Source organism: Mesoplodon bidens, assembly GCF_964165515.1.
Source record: "Mesoplodon bidens genome assembly, chromosome: 18".
NCBI lineage: Eukaryota > Metazoa > Chordata > Mammalia > Artiodactyla > Ziphiidae > Mesoplodon > Mesoplodon bidens.
Window position 1 is genome coordinate 2344377 of NC_138175.1, and position 15491 is coordinate 2359867.

The 15491-nt window shown below is 51.5% G+C and overlaps 1 protein-coding gene across 3 annotated transcripts in view; it reads left to right on the forward strand.

The window, feature by feature from the left end:
* CA5A (carbonic anhydrase 5A) overlaps nucleotides 1–15229 on the forward strand; it is a 29018-nt gene extending 13789 nt beyond the window's left edge. Inside the window, exons 3-7 of one of the 3 annotated variants that reach the window (XM_081216131.1) lie at nucleotides 2090–2208; nucleotides 4727–4822; nucleotides 4952–5014; nucleotides 10323–10478; nucleotides 14225–15229. In XM_081216131.1, coding sequence (XP_081072257.1) covers nucleotides 2090–2208; nucleotides 4727–4822; nucleotides 4952–5014; nucleotides 10323–10478; nucleotides 14225–14443 — 653 coding nt within the window. In that variant the 3' untranslated portion in view covers nucleotides 14444–15229. Of the gene's footprint in view, nucleotides 1–2089; nucleotides 2209–4726; nucleotides 4823–4951; nucleotides 5015–10322; nucleotides 10479–12632; nucleotides 13100–14224 lie in introns of those variants that run through there. The other 2 variants (XM_081216132.1, XM_081216133.1) reach the window with 2 other exon arrangements.
* The last annotated feature ends 262 nt before the right edge of the window (nucleotides 15230–15491 follow it).

Genomic DNA, 15491 nt, shown 5'->3' on the forward strand with positions numbered 1-15491 from the left:
CTGCTCATTTCACAGGTAGGACAGCTGAGGCTCTGAGAGGCTGATCCACTTGCTCGAGGTCACACAGCAAACGCACTAGTCAGTGCATTCTGGCGGTTCCAGGTGTCTGCTGGCCAGGGCTCCCAAGTCCCCTTCCAGCATGATACAAAGTGCCAGACAGAAGTGGCACAGAGATCACACTGCTGGTGTTTCAAGCTTCTGTAATTTCCTCAGAAGATGTTTTGTACTCAAGGCACGGGTTTGGGCGTCAGACCTGGCTTCGAATCCTGGCTCCCGTGCCCAGGATTACTGACAACCTCTTTAGCCTCTCTTAGGAAATTAAAAAACAACACAGAACTACAGAGGTCAGTAGGCTCATGTATCCTCACCCCTCAAAGGAAAACAATCACCCCCTTGTATTCTCAGCCACAGAAAATCCAGTAAAGTCTTGTAATTTGAACCCAACAGGGAGGTTTTCTATCCACCTCAGCTTCTTCCCTGCAGAACGGCTCCTCCACACCCGTGGACTCAGGCTTCGTGATTTACTCTGTTTTTTTTAATACTTGCGGGGGGATGAGATACTTCTGTGTATGTTTTTAAAGTGAGATCTAATTTGTGGGTGTTCAGGAGAATAAAGCCATAGAGCCTCATGACGAGATGCCCATAACGACGTTCTAGACCAACGCTTTCAAGTGAAGACACAGCGAGAAGCTTCGAGACTTGATCGAGGACAGAATAATGGACTGAATCTCTTTTTCCAGTTTATAGTTCAGTGCTTTCTGCTACCAGTACCTTCAATGGCAAAAACAAAGCAGAAGCACCCCTACCAGCCGTATTTGACAGTTTCAGCAGCATCCATCGCGTCACTAAATGTCGTCCCTGCTTTTGTCGCATGGAGGAGCTGATGCGAGCAATGCCCACCCCTCCCCCCACCCCGGGAACTCACGCCCTTGCTGTCAGTGTCCTCCAGACCTGTCCGAGGATCCCAGTGTCACACTACACTCACCTCAAATACAAGCGGATGTCCAACCGTTACCATTACGTTTGTAGCACTTGGTGGTGGAAATCTGTTAGCAAAGTGCAGCTGAAGACTGGAAGACCGGCTAAACCCTGTGCATCAGAGCCCCCCGGGAGCTCATTCAAATGCAGGCTCCCAGCCGTGGCCCTGGACCTCCTGGGACAGCACCCATGATCGCACAGTTCAGAGCAGATGCCGCCATGACAGGTGCTCAGGGATTATGAGCCTGTGTGCATCACGCTAACAGCCCTTGGGGATGCCTCGCCAGGACTTCAGGGTGACTTAGAAAGTGGTCATATAGTGAGGCTAGACCGAGCAGGGGCTGCCTGGAGATCAGCCCTGGTGGAAAACGTGACACCTTATTATTTTTTAAAATATTTATATATTTTTTAAATTTGGTTGCACCAGGTCTTTTCTGCAGCAGACGGGCCCCTTAGTTGCAGCACGTGGGCTCCTTAGTTGTGGCATGTGAACTCTTAGTTGCGGCATGCATGTGGGATCTAGTTCCCTGACCAGGGATTGAACCCGGGCCCCCTTCATTGGGAGTGCGAAGTCTTAACCCCTGCGCCACCAGGGAAGTCCCCAAAATGTAGTACCTTATATCTCAGAATTTGTTTAGTTAAACATCTTTCTCATTACCTATTAGCTTATGAAATTATTTGGTGATAGAATTTTATCTGCTCTTCTTTCATTCGAAAGACATCTCTTTCTTCTTTTCTTTCTTTTCTTTTTTTTTTTTTTAATTAAAGGGAAGTCTGGAAATCTTATAGGACTGGCATGGCGCGCATCTCTGAAGTGGTTTTTCTTTGCCCTCTTGCCGCCTGCAATTGGCTGAGGCCCCTGCTGCCACCAGGTGGCAGCACTGGCATCTGCATCACTCAGGTGTTTCCTGTGAGCTGCTGGGGGCCCGCCGGGACCAGGTGATGGGGTCAGGCGACAGGGCAGACAAGGTCCCACGTTTCAGCTTGTGGTTTCAGCGGAACATCCGTCTCTTGAGAGCCAAATCGAGTAACCCCTATGTAGTCAATGTCACAGCAGCCCCACAGTCTAGCAACTAGACTAACACACCATTTCCACTGCTTCCCCTTCCAGGAATTAGTGGTGGCCCCTTGGAAAACCACTACAGACTCAAGCAGTTCCACTTCCACTGGGGAGCAGTGAACGAGTGGGGCTCGGAACACACGGTGGACGATCACGTGTACCCGGCAGAGGTTCGTAGCAGCTGATGTGTGGGGACTTCCCGTGTGCCAGGTTCGATGTCGGGTGATCAAGCATCCTGGTTGCTCAGAATGGATTTCCTGGGACACGGGACTCTTGGTGCTCAAACCAGAACCACTAGCCACCCCGCGCATTCAACCTCACGACTATCCTAAGGGGAGGGTACCGTTAGCACTTTCAGTGAACAGGAGAAGAGACAGGTTCTGGGTGGTCTTGTAACTTGCCGAAGTCAGACAGCTGGGATTTAGGAGCAGTCTGTGCTCTTAGCTCTCGCTCAGCCAACGCGCTTGCTGCTGTCCTTCGAGGCACTGAAGATCTTATACTGAGAATGGAAAATCTTTACAATAGAAATTACCTTCTTAAAACAAAGTGATATTTGCAACATTCCAAAATGGGAGTCAATAAAGAAAAGGAGTCGAGATAAAGGTCAGGAATTGGATTTTGGTGGCTATGGAGTGGGAAGGAGTGCCTTACTGGTGTCCCCCAATATTTTATTATGAAATGTTTCCAACTTACCAAAAAAATGAAAGAACTGTATAGTGAGAACCCGTGAGGTTACCAGCCACATCCTGTAATTGACAGGTGCCAAATTCACTCTGTTGCACCTCCATCCACTAGCCCGCCCTCTGTCCACCCGCCAGCCACCTGGATTTTGGAGGTATTTCAAGTTCTGGACTGTTCTTGTCACCGTTGTTACGGAAGTAATACTGTGGTTAAAAGAGACTGAGAGTCCAGTCAAACCGGAAGGTGAAAATCACTGCGGTCACACAGCCAGAGGTGGCCTCTGGGGACAGTTGATAATTAGGGAGTTGCATTGATTGTTATAATTACCCACATTTTTACAAATATGACAAAAATGAAGGAACAGCGTCTTGCAACACACTTGCTTTCAGTAAACTGCATTCCTCTCGGTAACTGTGCCCCTGTAACTCGGTTTCTAGTGAGCAGCTCTTTTCTTTTTTTTTTTAGCAAATTCTCAGATCCTACCCCAGCTCCACTGACTTAGGAATTCTGGGGTGGGACATGGCACTATGTGTTTTAAATTTATTTATTTATTTATTTATTTAGGGCTGTGTTGGGTCTTCGTTTCTGTGCGAGGGCTTTCTCTAGTTACAGCAAGTGGGGGCCACTCTTCATCGCGGTGCGCGGGCCTCTCACTATCGCGGCCTCTCTTGTTGTGGAGCACAGGCTCCGGACGTGCAGGCTCAGCGGCCATGGCTCACGGGCCCAGCCGCTCCGCGGCATGTGGGATCTTCCCAGACAAGGGCTCGAACCCGTGCAGGCAGACTCTCAACCACTGGGCCACCAGGGAAGCCCGAGCAGCTCTCTCCATAGCGGAGTCTGCTGCGGTTCGCTCGTCTAGGAGAGGGGGCAGAGCTTGGGACCCACCAGGGGCTGTCCGCGAGCCAGGTGGGCGGGGCCTGCCGCGCCGTCCCGGCCGTGCCTCCGGCCCATGTTGGAGCGGGCCTTTTCCTGTGGGGTTTGGGAGGCCAGGCCAGCCCCACAGGTGGGGTCCATGAAGGAGGAAGGCTGTGGGCGGGACCTCAGGCCCAGCTGTCCCTATTTCTGGAAGACCGCGTGTGACAGTGGGTGGGGGGTTGAGGTGAGCTACAGGAGGGCAGGGGGAGGCCACGCCACGCTCACGGTCCCTGGTGTGCGTGGCCAGGAACGCTGGGACTTGTTGGCAGTGAGGTGCCACCTGGAGCCACGTGGACCCCGCCCCCCTGGCAGGGCCGCCCGGGCCCTGGAGTCCAGCAGCCGCATGGGGGAGGGTCTTGCTGACCACGAGAGGCTGGAGGACTTTCTGGGCCGAGTCCTTGTGGACTCAGGGCCTGGGTCACCGGTCAGAAAGGCCTCCACCACCACGCCTGCTGGAGCAGGAAGTGCGGACAGACACCCAGGCCCCTTCCTGGTTCTGAGCCACACGCAGCATCGGCCCACGTGCCCTCACACAGAACCCAGGGTGCTGGTTCTGCCTCTTACTCACCAGGGCCCAGGAAGGCCCGTTCCCGCAGCCTGTTTCCCCGCTGGTTTAAATCCTTGTCATCTGGTCAGTAGCGATGCTGACTTGGGACTTAGGAAAACCAACGAGGGTGTGTGAAGAATGGACCTAGGTGCAGTTCAGAGGAGGGTGACAGATGTAGAAAAATGCCATTTGGGGGCGTACTTATGTTCAGAATGATCTGTCGCCTGTCTGAAACTCAGATTTAACTGAGAGTCCTACATCTGACCTGGCAACCCTCCTTCAGGGCTATCTGAGCAGTAGCAAACAATCCAACCACCCATTTCTGTTTGACAAAGTTAAAGCGAGCCTCCCTTCTTTCCCCCTAGAAATGCCGAGGCCCTGCTTTCTGGGGTTTGAGCGAGTTTTGGCTGGGGGAACCGGCCTGCAGCCGTGGATTCATTAAAAGCATAAATCGGGCACCTGTCAGCCATACAGAGGGAGGGGCGGTGGGCTAAGCTCTCTCGGCTACGTGGTGATGGAGGGAATTCTCTTCTTCTGGGTTCCAGCTGCATCTGGTTCACTGGAACGCTGTGAAATACCAAAACTACACAGAAGCCGTGATGGGAGAGAACGGCTTGGCGGTGGTCGCCGTGTTTTTAAAGGTAAGCTTGCCGGGGTGCAGCTCTCCTAGTCAGATCTGCTCCCTAAACAAGGTCGGCTTAGAGTGACGTGTGCTTGTCACCCTGTCCCCTGCCCTGTCACGTGACCACTCGGTATGCCACGCTGTGCAGCTGGGGGCCCGCCACGAGGCGCTGCAGAAGCTGGTGGCAGTCTTGCCGGACATAAAGCACAAGGTAAGCTACATATTTTGAAATCAACCTAATTGGAAAAGTGACATTGCTTCGAGTAATGACTACTTTGCCAAAAAAATAACCAAAAAAAGGAACCAGTTGGGCGGAAAGAGCGTTGCAGAGAGGCTCTGAGTCCAGTTCCGGGACTGGGACTCACTGGAGCCGATTCCAGCTGTGTCTCGAGTTGGCTCACCGACTTCGAGGCGTTCCTGCTATTCTCGGGCCCTCCCTCCTCAGCGTAAAGGGGTTTCCCAACATTCGGCCATTCAGGCAGCATCTTGAAGGTTTTTGCCTGTCTACCCACCTGTGGTACTATTTAGTTACTTAGTACTTTTTATGAAAGTGATCCACTTCTTAAAAATCTTTAGCCTTGTCCCAGGCAACAACATCCATTTGCGATAATGTTTGTTTTAAAACCAATTGAAATGTGGACTTCCCTGGTGGCGCAGTGGCTAAGAATCCACCAGCCAATGCAGGGGACACGGGTTTGAGCCCTGGTCTGGGAAGATCCCACATGCCGCGGGGCAACTAAGCCTGTGCGCCACAACTACTGAGCCTACGCTCTAGAGCCCGCGAGCCACAGCTACTGATCCTGTGTGCTGCAACTACTGAAGCCCACGTGCCTACAGCCCGTGCTCCACAAGAGAAGCCACCGCAATGAGAAGGCCGTGCACCACAATGAAGAGTAGCCCCCGCTCGCCACAACTAGAGAAAGCCCATGCACAGCAACGAAGAACCAACGCAGCCAAAAATAAATAAATACATAAATTAAAAAAAAGATTGAAATAAATTCTCAACTATCGACATTTAAGAATGTCCACCTGGGCTTCCCTGGTGACGCAGTGGTTGAGAGTCCGCCTGCCGATGCAGGGGACGCGGGTTCGTGCCCCGGTCCGGGAGGATCCCACATGCCGCGAAGTGGCTGGGCCCGTGAGCCATGGCCACTGAGCCTGCGCGTCCAGAGTCTGTGCTCTGCAACGGGAGAGGCCACAGCAGTGAGAGGCCCGCGTACCACCAAAAAAAAAAAAAAAAAAAAAAAAATGTCCACCTGCAAGCCACCTGGTATCCTTAGGGTCAGCCCCATCCTGGGAGAACAGGGAGGTGGGGCAAGGGGTCCTGCAGACGCACCCATCCTGCCCAGCTCTCCTGCACATTTGGCTGCACTCAGCGTAGCTCCGAAAGACAGCAAGGCCAGCAAGGTAGCTTTTCTTCAGTGTCAGCTGAGAGAGGGCTTTGTTGGAGAAATGGAAATTCCTGAAAACTGCAGTTTATTTGTTCAGCACGAAACAAAAGAATTCCGAGGGAAGGAGTCACCCGTGGTCCTTGGACGTGGGGACGGGTGGATCTCCGACCTGTCTTAACAATGGCGAGAGCGGCTCCAGATGGGAGATGGGGGCCAGCCCTTCCTCGGCAGCTTCACAGGGGATGTTTGATCTGTGTGGCGCCCTCCCCTTGATGTTGACCTCCTGGGACCAGACCAGATCGCCCCCCCGTTGCTCCGTCTGCCAGCTCAGGAACTCAGCAAGGTCTAGGTGCTAGAAGCATCCATCTCCTCCCTGGTCCACAGCCAGAGTAAACCTGGACGTTTCCCTGGTGGCATCCACCCCCTCAGGGCATGGTCTCCACCGCTTGGTGGGAAAGAAAGAGCTGCTGTGAGGTGCTCTGTGCTACGGGGTCTGTTTGCTTCCCTGAAGGCTCTGGGCAAACATGCAGAAGAAGCTGTGTTGGCAGGGGATGGAGGAAGCTGCTGGGCCCAGTTCTGGTCCTGATGCTCCTCCCTGGGCCTCAGTTTCCTCACCTGAAAAATAAGAGTTAGAATCTTAAGAGAGAAAGGCCCCGCCTCGGAGGGCAGGGGTCTGTGTCTCGTGGGTCGGGAGGGTGATCGGCTCAAGTCATTTGTCATGGTCTGTGCTCCTTCCTGGGTTCCCCCAATGTCTGGGTTGATTTTTTAAATTTTCAGCCTTAGGAGGCACCTCTGTGGTGTCCAGCTCTGTGGGATGGGACAGACATCCCGTGGCATCTGGGTTTGCCGCCATCTAATCACGTGGCTTTTGGAAGTTCTTATCTTTCTTTCTTTATCATGAAACAGACATAAAGGCTGGTTCTGAAAATCCAAGGTAAGAGCCTCAGAGGACGTCTGGCACGTCAGTGTCTATGGGGCTGGGGGCTGGGGGCAGGAGGGGGATTTATCTGTCGCCGCACACCCACAGGTACTTTCTGCATCTTGTCCCATGTGCATATGTGACCTGTGTCCTTCAAGAACTGACTAGACCACACGGTGGAATATTACTCAGCCATAAAAAGGAATGAAGCTCTGACACCTGCTACAGCAGAGATGGCTTTTGAAGACATCGTTCTGAGTGAAAGAAGCCAGATGCAAAATTCTCCGTATTATATGATTCCATTTCTAGGAAATGCCCAGAATGGGCAGATCGGTGGGGCCTGTGGCAGGGTGAGGGCAGGTGGACAGGTTAGGGGGAATGACAGCTAAAGAGTGTTTACTGGGGCTCTCTTCTTCTGGAGTTCTGTTTTGAGGTAACGAACATGTTCTAGAATCGACTGTGCTGAGGGTTCGCGTGTCCGTCTGTGAATATACGAACAGCCATAGAATCGTGCACTTTAGGTGGGTAGGTGCTACACTTTGGGAAGCGTGTTTCAGTCATGCTGTTTTAAGCCGCCAACTAGACATTGGTTACAAGGTGGAGCCCGGCACAAGGTGCTTGGTGACCATCTGTCAGAGACAGTCGACTTACCCCCTTCCAGCTGCCAGAAGCTTAAACACCACCTCCCCATGGCTGAGCGGTGAGCCAGCAACCAGGGACAAGCCATCAGTGGCTCCTTGCTTTTGCCTTTGAGGGCCGGGGGGGAGGGACACCCACCAGCAGGGAGCCTCCTTCCTCGGGGACCCAAGAACAGGTGCCTCATGCTGACTGTCCTCCCAGCTTGCCCAGCACGCGGCTGGGCCCCTGGTTCAGGCTCCACTCCGGCTGGGCACAGTTGGTATCCTGCTGCTCCCAGGGCTGCCCCCTCAGCCTTTCACCTCACTCACTTCACGGGGGGCGGGTGGAGGCCCCGTCCTGGGCCCGTCAACCCGAGGGACCCCTCTGAGCCTTTCCCCTCTAAGCAGAAGCTGCCCAGGAGCTTTGTTTCCAACGAGGCAGAGACCAGCCAAGAGGCGCTGCTTTCTCTCCACAGCATCCAGAGAGCAGCCCCCTAGCCCCTGCCTCTGCCGGTGGGTTTCTTCAGGGGTCCCCAGCCCTGGGCAGAAGCAGAGTGTCCCCATCTCCCCCCTCCCATCTCTCTCTTTTTTTAAAAATAAATTTATCTATTTATTATTTATTTTTTGGCTGTGTTGGGTCTTTGTTGCTGTGCCTGGGTTTTCTCTAGTTGTGGCGAGAGGGGGCTACTCTTTATTCCGGTGCGCGGGCTTCTCACTGCAGTGGCTTCTCTTGTTGTGAAGCACGGGCTCTAGGTTTGCGGGCTTCCGTAGTTGTGGCACATGGGCTCAGTAGTTGTGTCTCACGGGCTCTAGAGAGCAGGCTCAGTAGTTGTGGTGCACGGGCTTAGTTGCTCCGCGGCATGTGAGCTCTTCCCAGACCAGGGCTCAAACCCGTGTCCCCTGCATTGGCAGGTGGATTCTCAACCACCGCGCCACCAGGGAAGCCCCCGCACCTCTTTTAATTACTTCCATGTCTTGTGCTCATTCCAGCCCTGCGGCCCTCTGCTGATCCCCCAGCCCATCAGGCCAGACCCTGCCTTGGGGCCTTTGCACTGGCCATTGCTTCAGAGAAATCTCCTCCCCTTCACCTCCTCCGTGTCTTTGTTCAGACATCACCTTCTAAGGGAGGCCTTCAGGGCTACCCCTCCTAAAACACCAGCCTATACTCCCCACATCTCTTATTTCACTGCCCTACCTTATGTTTCCCCATCACATTTATCACTGTGTAAACTACTAGATATTTTACTTATTTGTTCTGTGTGCCATCTGCTCTCCTCTTGTAAAAGTGAGTTCCACGAAAGCGGGTAGTTTGTCTCTGCTGTAGCCCCAGCACCTAAGATAGAGTCGGGTTTACTGTGGCTGCTCAAGAATAGCTCTGAGTGAGTGAGTGATGGTGGGATCCCATCAGGGTCATGAGGAATTGAGAGGCAGGTTTCTCCCTATGCGTCTCTAGAGCATGGAAACCAAGCAAACACGGATTCTGAACATGGGGCTCCCAAGCAGGACACGTGCTGATGGAGCAGCCTGGAGAGCTGGGCTGACCCAGTCCATCAATCCCACCCCTTGCTGATGAGAAGGAAAATTCTGGCACGTGTCAGGGAATTCAGCCAGTGCAGGGTGTCCCCCTGTGCATTTGTAATTGCCATGGCTCTCACGCTGGGGAGGTCTGCCAAAGAGAGGATCAGCTGTCTTAAAAGTGTAATGTTTTCTGGTGCAGCCGCTATGGAAAACAGTTTGGTGGTCCCTGAAAAAATTAAACATAGAATTACCATGGGATCCAGCATTTCTACTTCTGGGTATATCCCCCAAATCATTAAAAGCAGGGTCTCAAAGAGATGTTTGTACACCCATGTTCATAGCAGCTGTATTCACAACAGCCAAGAGGTGGAAGCCACCCAAGTGTCCATTGATGGATGATGGATAAACGAAATGTGGTCCATCCACACAGTGGAATATTACTAAGTCTTAAAAAGGGGGGAGATTCTGACATAGGCTACAACATGGATGGACCTTGAGGATATTGTGCTGAGTGAGATAAGCCAGTCACAAAAGGACAAATCCTGTATTATTCCATTTATACGAGGTCCCTAGAGGAGTTAGGTTCATGCAGACAGAAAGTAGAAGGGTGGGTGCTGGGGGCCGGGGGAGGAGATGGGGAGCTGGTGTTTAATGGGGACAGAGTCTCAGTTTGGGAAGATGAGAAAATTCTGGATACGGATGTGGTGATGGTTGCACACCAATGTGAACGTACGTAACACCACTGAACTGTATATTTAAAAATGGTTAAACTGGTAAATTTTATGCTGTGTATGTTATTTGACGTCAGCTTTTAAAAGTGTGATATTTTCACAGCCAAGGTTTACAAAAATGAGTAGCCTTAAAAGAAAAACTACAAGCCTGCGGTGGGCATCCCTGCTCAACGTGGAAGGGCCACATTCTCTTGTTACGGTTTCCAAATGTGACAACCGTGACCACAGCCTTTATCTCAGAGACATGCTCCCCTCCAGACCACATCGCTGAGATAAAGCCAAGCGTGGTGCCCCCCTCCCCAGCCTCCTCCACCCACTGAGAGCCTGCGGTCTCCTCCCCCAGGACGCGCGGGCAGCCCTGGGCCCCTTCCAGCCCTCCTGCCTGCTGCCCGCCTGCCGGGACTACTGGACGTATCCGGGCTCCCTGACCACGCCTCCGCTCTCTGAGTCGGTCACCTGGATCATCCACAAGAAGCCCACTGAGGTGGCTCAGGACCAGGTGAGTGGCGCCTGTATCCAACGCACAGAACTGCACGGGAATCCCTCCGGTTTGGTGGCTTCACTAAGATAGTGTGAGCAAGCATCCTAGAGTTTCGTGCTTTGGTGCATTTTAGATGTTCCTGCACAAGAAGAATCTTCTAGTTGAAACAGGAGCTCTTGGGGAGTGAACAGAAGTTCCCCATATCACAGGTCTTCTTCTGACCTTGAGATATTGGTGGTGAGAGGGAGACAGAGACAGAGATAGAAAGAGACAGAGACACAGAGAAACAGGGAGGGAAGGCGGGGCGAGGCGAGGGAACTGAGGGGGGACAGTTATATTCAGCACCTTCTAATCTTAGTGGTCAGCCTCAGGCATGGAGAGTCTCCCCGATGAAAGATGCTTGGACGAGGCCAGTACTTGCTCTTTGGTTTTCATTGGGGTAAAGCGACTTTAAAGAACAGAAGTGACATTATAATATGGGTCCTTGCCCATATTGGGACCTCCGTGGGTGTTTTAGATAAATAAATTAATTAAGAAAGGGATGTCATAGATGAATGCTGGAGAGCCGTGAAAGAAGTGGGGTCACTGAGGGAGAAGAGAAGCGTTTAGAGTCTCTTCTGCTTCTTTGGCTGATAGAACAGTAGGAAATCAAGACCACAGAGGGTTTTCTCTCAGGCTGTGCTAAGAAGTTATGGAACTATAAGTGCCCAGAGAAAATTCCAGAAGGATTGTATTAGCTATTGCTAGAAAATGCTGCGTAACAAACCATCCCAAAACTCAATGACTAATAATAAGCATTTATTTTCCTGCTCAAGAGTCTCTGGGAGCTGGGAGAATCTGTTTTAGGCCATGGTTAGGGGTTGGGTTGGATCCAGTGTCTCTCATGCTCCTTGGACCAGTGGCCAACCAGGGCTAGATTTCATGGCACATGACAGAAATGCAAAAGACAAGCCAAACCGCACATGCACATTTACGGCGTCTGCTCGCATCACGCCCGCTCACATCCTGTTGGCCAAAGCAAGTTATGATGGCCAGGCCAACACCAGTGGGGCAGGGAGGAGGTGAGTGTCCATTTGCTGAGCAGTGCCCTAAGCTGTCACACTGATGTGCACCTAAAAGTTAACCCTGGTTGTCCCATGGTCACAGGTCTGCAGTGGTTCTTATTTCTTTCTCGTCCTTATTTAAATGTTCTATTTTTTCTAAAATAAGTAGATATTACTTATATACTTTTTAAAAAGTTGAAGTATCTTTTTTTCTGGAAATCTCCAGGATCTGGAGAAAGTCTGTCTAGGGCACAGTTTAGTGATGACAGATATGCAGCAAGCATGCTCCACTCTCCCATCCTCTGCCCAGGACAGACATTTCTAATCGATCACAGCAGCATTCATCACCTCGCCTTCAGCTCTGTGTTTTCTGAGGGTTCTTGATGAGTCCTTGGAAGCCCTTCCAGCCTTTCAATTCTGTGAAACAGCCTCTAATTTTATTTTATTATGTTTTTTTAAATAAATTTATCTGTTTTATTTATTTATTTTTGGCTGCATTGGGTCCTTGTTGCTGCGCGTGGGCTTTCTCTAGCTGCGGCAAGTGGGGCTACTCTTCGTTGCGGTACACGGGCTTCTCATTACAGTGGCTTCTGTTGTTGCAGAGCATGGGCTCTAGGTGCGTGGGCCTCAGTAGTTGTGGCGCATGGGCCTAGCTGCTCCACGGCATGTGGGATCCTCCCAGACCAGGGCTCAAACCTGTGTCCCCTGCATTGGCAGGCGGATTTCCAACCACTGTACCGCCAGAGAAGTCCCCAGCCTCTAATTTTAAAGTCATGGGATGGGGCTTCCCTGGTGGCACAGTGGTTAAGAATCCACCTGGCAATGCAGGGGACACGGGTTAGAGCCCTGGTCTGGGACGATCCCACATGCAGCGGAGCAGCTAGGCCCGTGCGCCACAGCTCCTGAGCCTGCACTCTAGAGCCTGCGAGCCACAACGACTGAAGCCCGTGCGCCTAGAGCCTGTGCTCCACAACAAGAGAAGCCATCACAATGAGAAGCCCAAGCACCTCAACTAGAGAAAGCCCACGTGCAGCAACGAAGACCCAATGCAGCCAAATATAAATAAAATAAATAAATTTTAAAAATAAAATAAAATAAACTCATGGGATGACGCTATTTGTTTTGAAAGGCTGAAGGTGGAATGTGGGTGCACGTCACCCACCCTTCCCCCATACCAGAACGGTTACAGACGTGGTTGAAAATGGCCCTTGCTGGGACTTCCCTGGTGGCGCAGTGGTTAAGAATCCGCCTGCCAATGCAAGGGACACGGGTTCCAGCCCTGGTCCGGGAAGATCCCACATGCCCCAGAACAACTACTGAGCCTGCGCTCTAGAGCCCGCGAGCCGCAACTACTGAGCCCGTGTGCCACAACTACTGAAGCCCACGCGCCTAGAGCCCATGCTCCACTACAAGAGAAGCCACCGCCATGAGAAGCCCACGCACTGCAAGGAAGAGTAGCCCCCACTTACCGCAACTAGAGAAAGCCCGTGTGCAACAATGAAGACCCAATGCAGCCAAAAATAAAAATAAATTAATTTTAAAAGACTTAAAAAAACATTAATTTAATAAAAAGAAAAGAAAAAAAATGGCTCTTGTCACCAAGACCCCTCTGTCACTCAACAAACGCATAATAAACACTCATTAGATGTCAGATGTTGTAGCAGGAGAGGGTGGGCGAGCAGGAGGGATGGAGGGGTGACACGGAGGGGTGACACAGAGCAGTGACCATAGTCTCTGTGCACTGCTACCCGGCAGGAAAATAGAAACGTAAGTCAATAGTTTTAAGGCAGAGTTGTGGGTGAGTATTACACAAAAATCCAGAGAAGAGCCCCCAACCCTCCCAGGGGGCTGGAGGTAGTGTGTGCACCCCCTGGACGGCAGGGACAGGCCTGCCAAGCAGGCTTTTCTGAGAGTCAGCAAGTGGTGAAAACAGGTGCACACGAGTGGGCACACCATGCTTGAGTGCCTGGAAGAGCATGCACCACACCCTACACAACTCCAGGGGGCTCTCCCTCAGCCATGTAGACCTGACTTGCTCAGTAGGTGGTCACTATGCAGATATAATCCCAATTCTGTGTTTAATGAGGCGTGAAATCTATTCTCACAGAACACATAGTATATTCTGAGAACAGATGTGATGATACATAAAAAATGGTCTCTTAGTTCCTGGAGTGCAAAGTGAATCAAATGTTACATTAGCATTTATAGTATATAAACTAGTTATCTATTGCTGTGTAATAAATAGCTCCAAAATTTAGTGGCTTAATAAAACAATAATCATTTATTATCTCTCAGGGTTGCTGTGGGTCAGAATTCAGGTGGTTCTGGCTGAGGATCTATCTCTTGTGGAGTTGCAGTCAGATGTCAGCTGCAGTTATCTGAAAGCTGGGGCTGGTGGATTCATTCCCAATGTGGCTGGCAGTTGTGCTGGCTGTTGGCTGGGAGCCTCAGTTGCTCTCCACGTGGGCCTCTCCAGAGGGCTGCTTGTGAGTCATTGCAGCATGACAGCTGCCTTCCCCAGAGCAGGTGGTCCAGGAGGCCAAGGTGGAAGCTGCCATGCCTTTTCTGACCCAGATTGGGGTCACCTCCACCATGTTGCATTGGTCATACAGGGCCATCCCTGATTCAGGGATGGAAGGGGACCACACATGACACGAGGGACATGGGAGCTGGTTCACGCCCTAGCTGCACCTAGATTACTCTGCTTGCTCTCCGTTCCAGCTGGCTGCGTTTCGCTCGCTCATGTTTTCTGCACTTGGTGAAGAAGAGAAGATGATGGTGAACAACTACCGCCCACTTCAGCCCCTGATGAAGCGGGTGGTCCGTTCATCCTTCCAGCCACTGAAGATGGTGCAGGATCCTAAATTCATTACATCCAAGCTAATGGGTAGAACTGACTTTAACAAGAGAAAGTATTGTTTCCCAGGCTTCATGTTCTGATCGTATGTAACCTCTGAAATTAAAAATAGAGAAAGAGGTCGCAATTTTAGTCAGTGTACTTTGCAGTTGCAAGGAAAAGAATCACTTCAAAGAAGCTTAAGCGGGAATCCCTCTGTGGTCCAGTGGGTAAGACTCCGCGCTCCCAATACAGGGGGCCTGGGTTCAATCCCTGGTTGGGGAACTAGATCCCACATGCATGCTGCACTAAGAATCTGTCTGCATGCTGCAACTAAAGATCCCACGTGCCACAGCAAAGATCCTGAGTGCCGCAACTAAGACCAGGTGCAGCCAAAATAAATAAACAAATAGATAAATATTTTTTAAAAAGGGGGGGCTTCCCTGGTGGCACAGTGGTTAAGAATCTGCCTGCCAATGCAGGGGACACAGGTTCGAGCCCTGGTCAGGGAAGATCCCACATGCCATGGAGCAATTAAGCCGGTGAGCCACAACTACTGAAGCCTGTGCACCTAGAGCCCGTGCTCCGCAACAAGAGAAGCCACCGCAATGTGAAGCCCACGCACCTCAACAATGAGTAGCCCCTGCTCACCGCAACTAGAGAAAGCCCGCGCACAGCAAAAATAAAATAAGTAAGTTCATAAAAAAAAAAGAAGCTTAAGCACAATAGGGAATGGAAATCTGGGACACGGAATATCTCAAGGGACCCACAGCAGTGCACAGAACTTAGGGAGCAAGTGAGCTCCACTGACCGGGGTCATCCACCCACCCCTCTCTCAGGTCCATGGTGTCCTCTCTCCAGACGGCCACGCCCTGGCAACACAGACTGGGACTAACGTCTTTTCTTCCCAATTCCAAATTTCTGGTGTATCAGTGTCCGGGGGCTGCTGTAAAATGACCACAAACTGGGGGTGGGGGGAAAACAGCAGAATGTATTTTCCTTCCCACAGTTCTGAGACTGGAAGTCTGAGACCAGGTGCCAGCACGGCTGGGTTCTGGGAGGGTCTCTTGGCTTTTTGCTGTGTCCTCGAGTGGCCTTTTTTTGGTGCACACACACACACAGAGTTCTCTCCCTTCCCCTTCTTCTAAGACC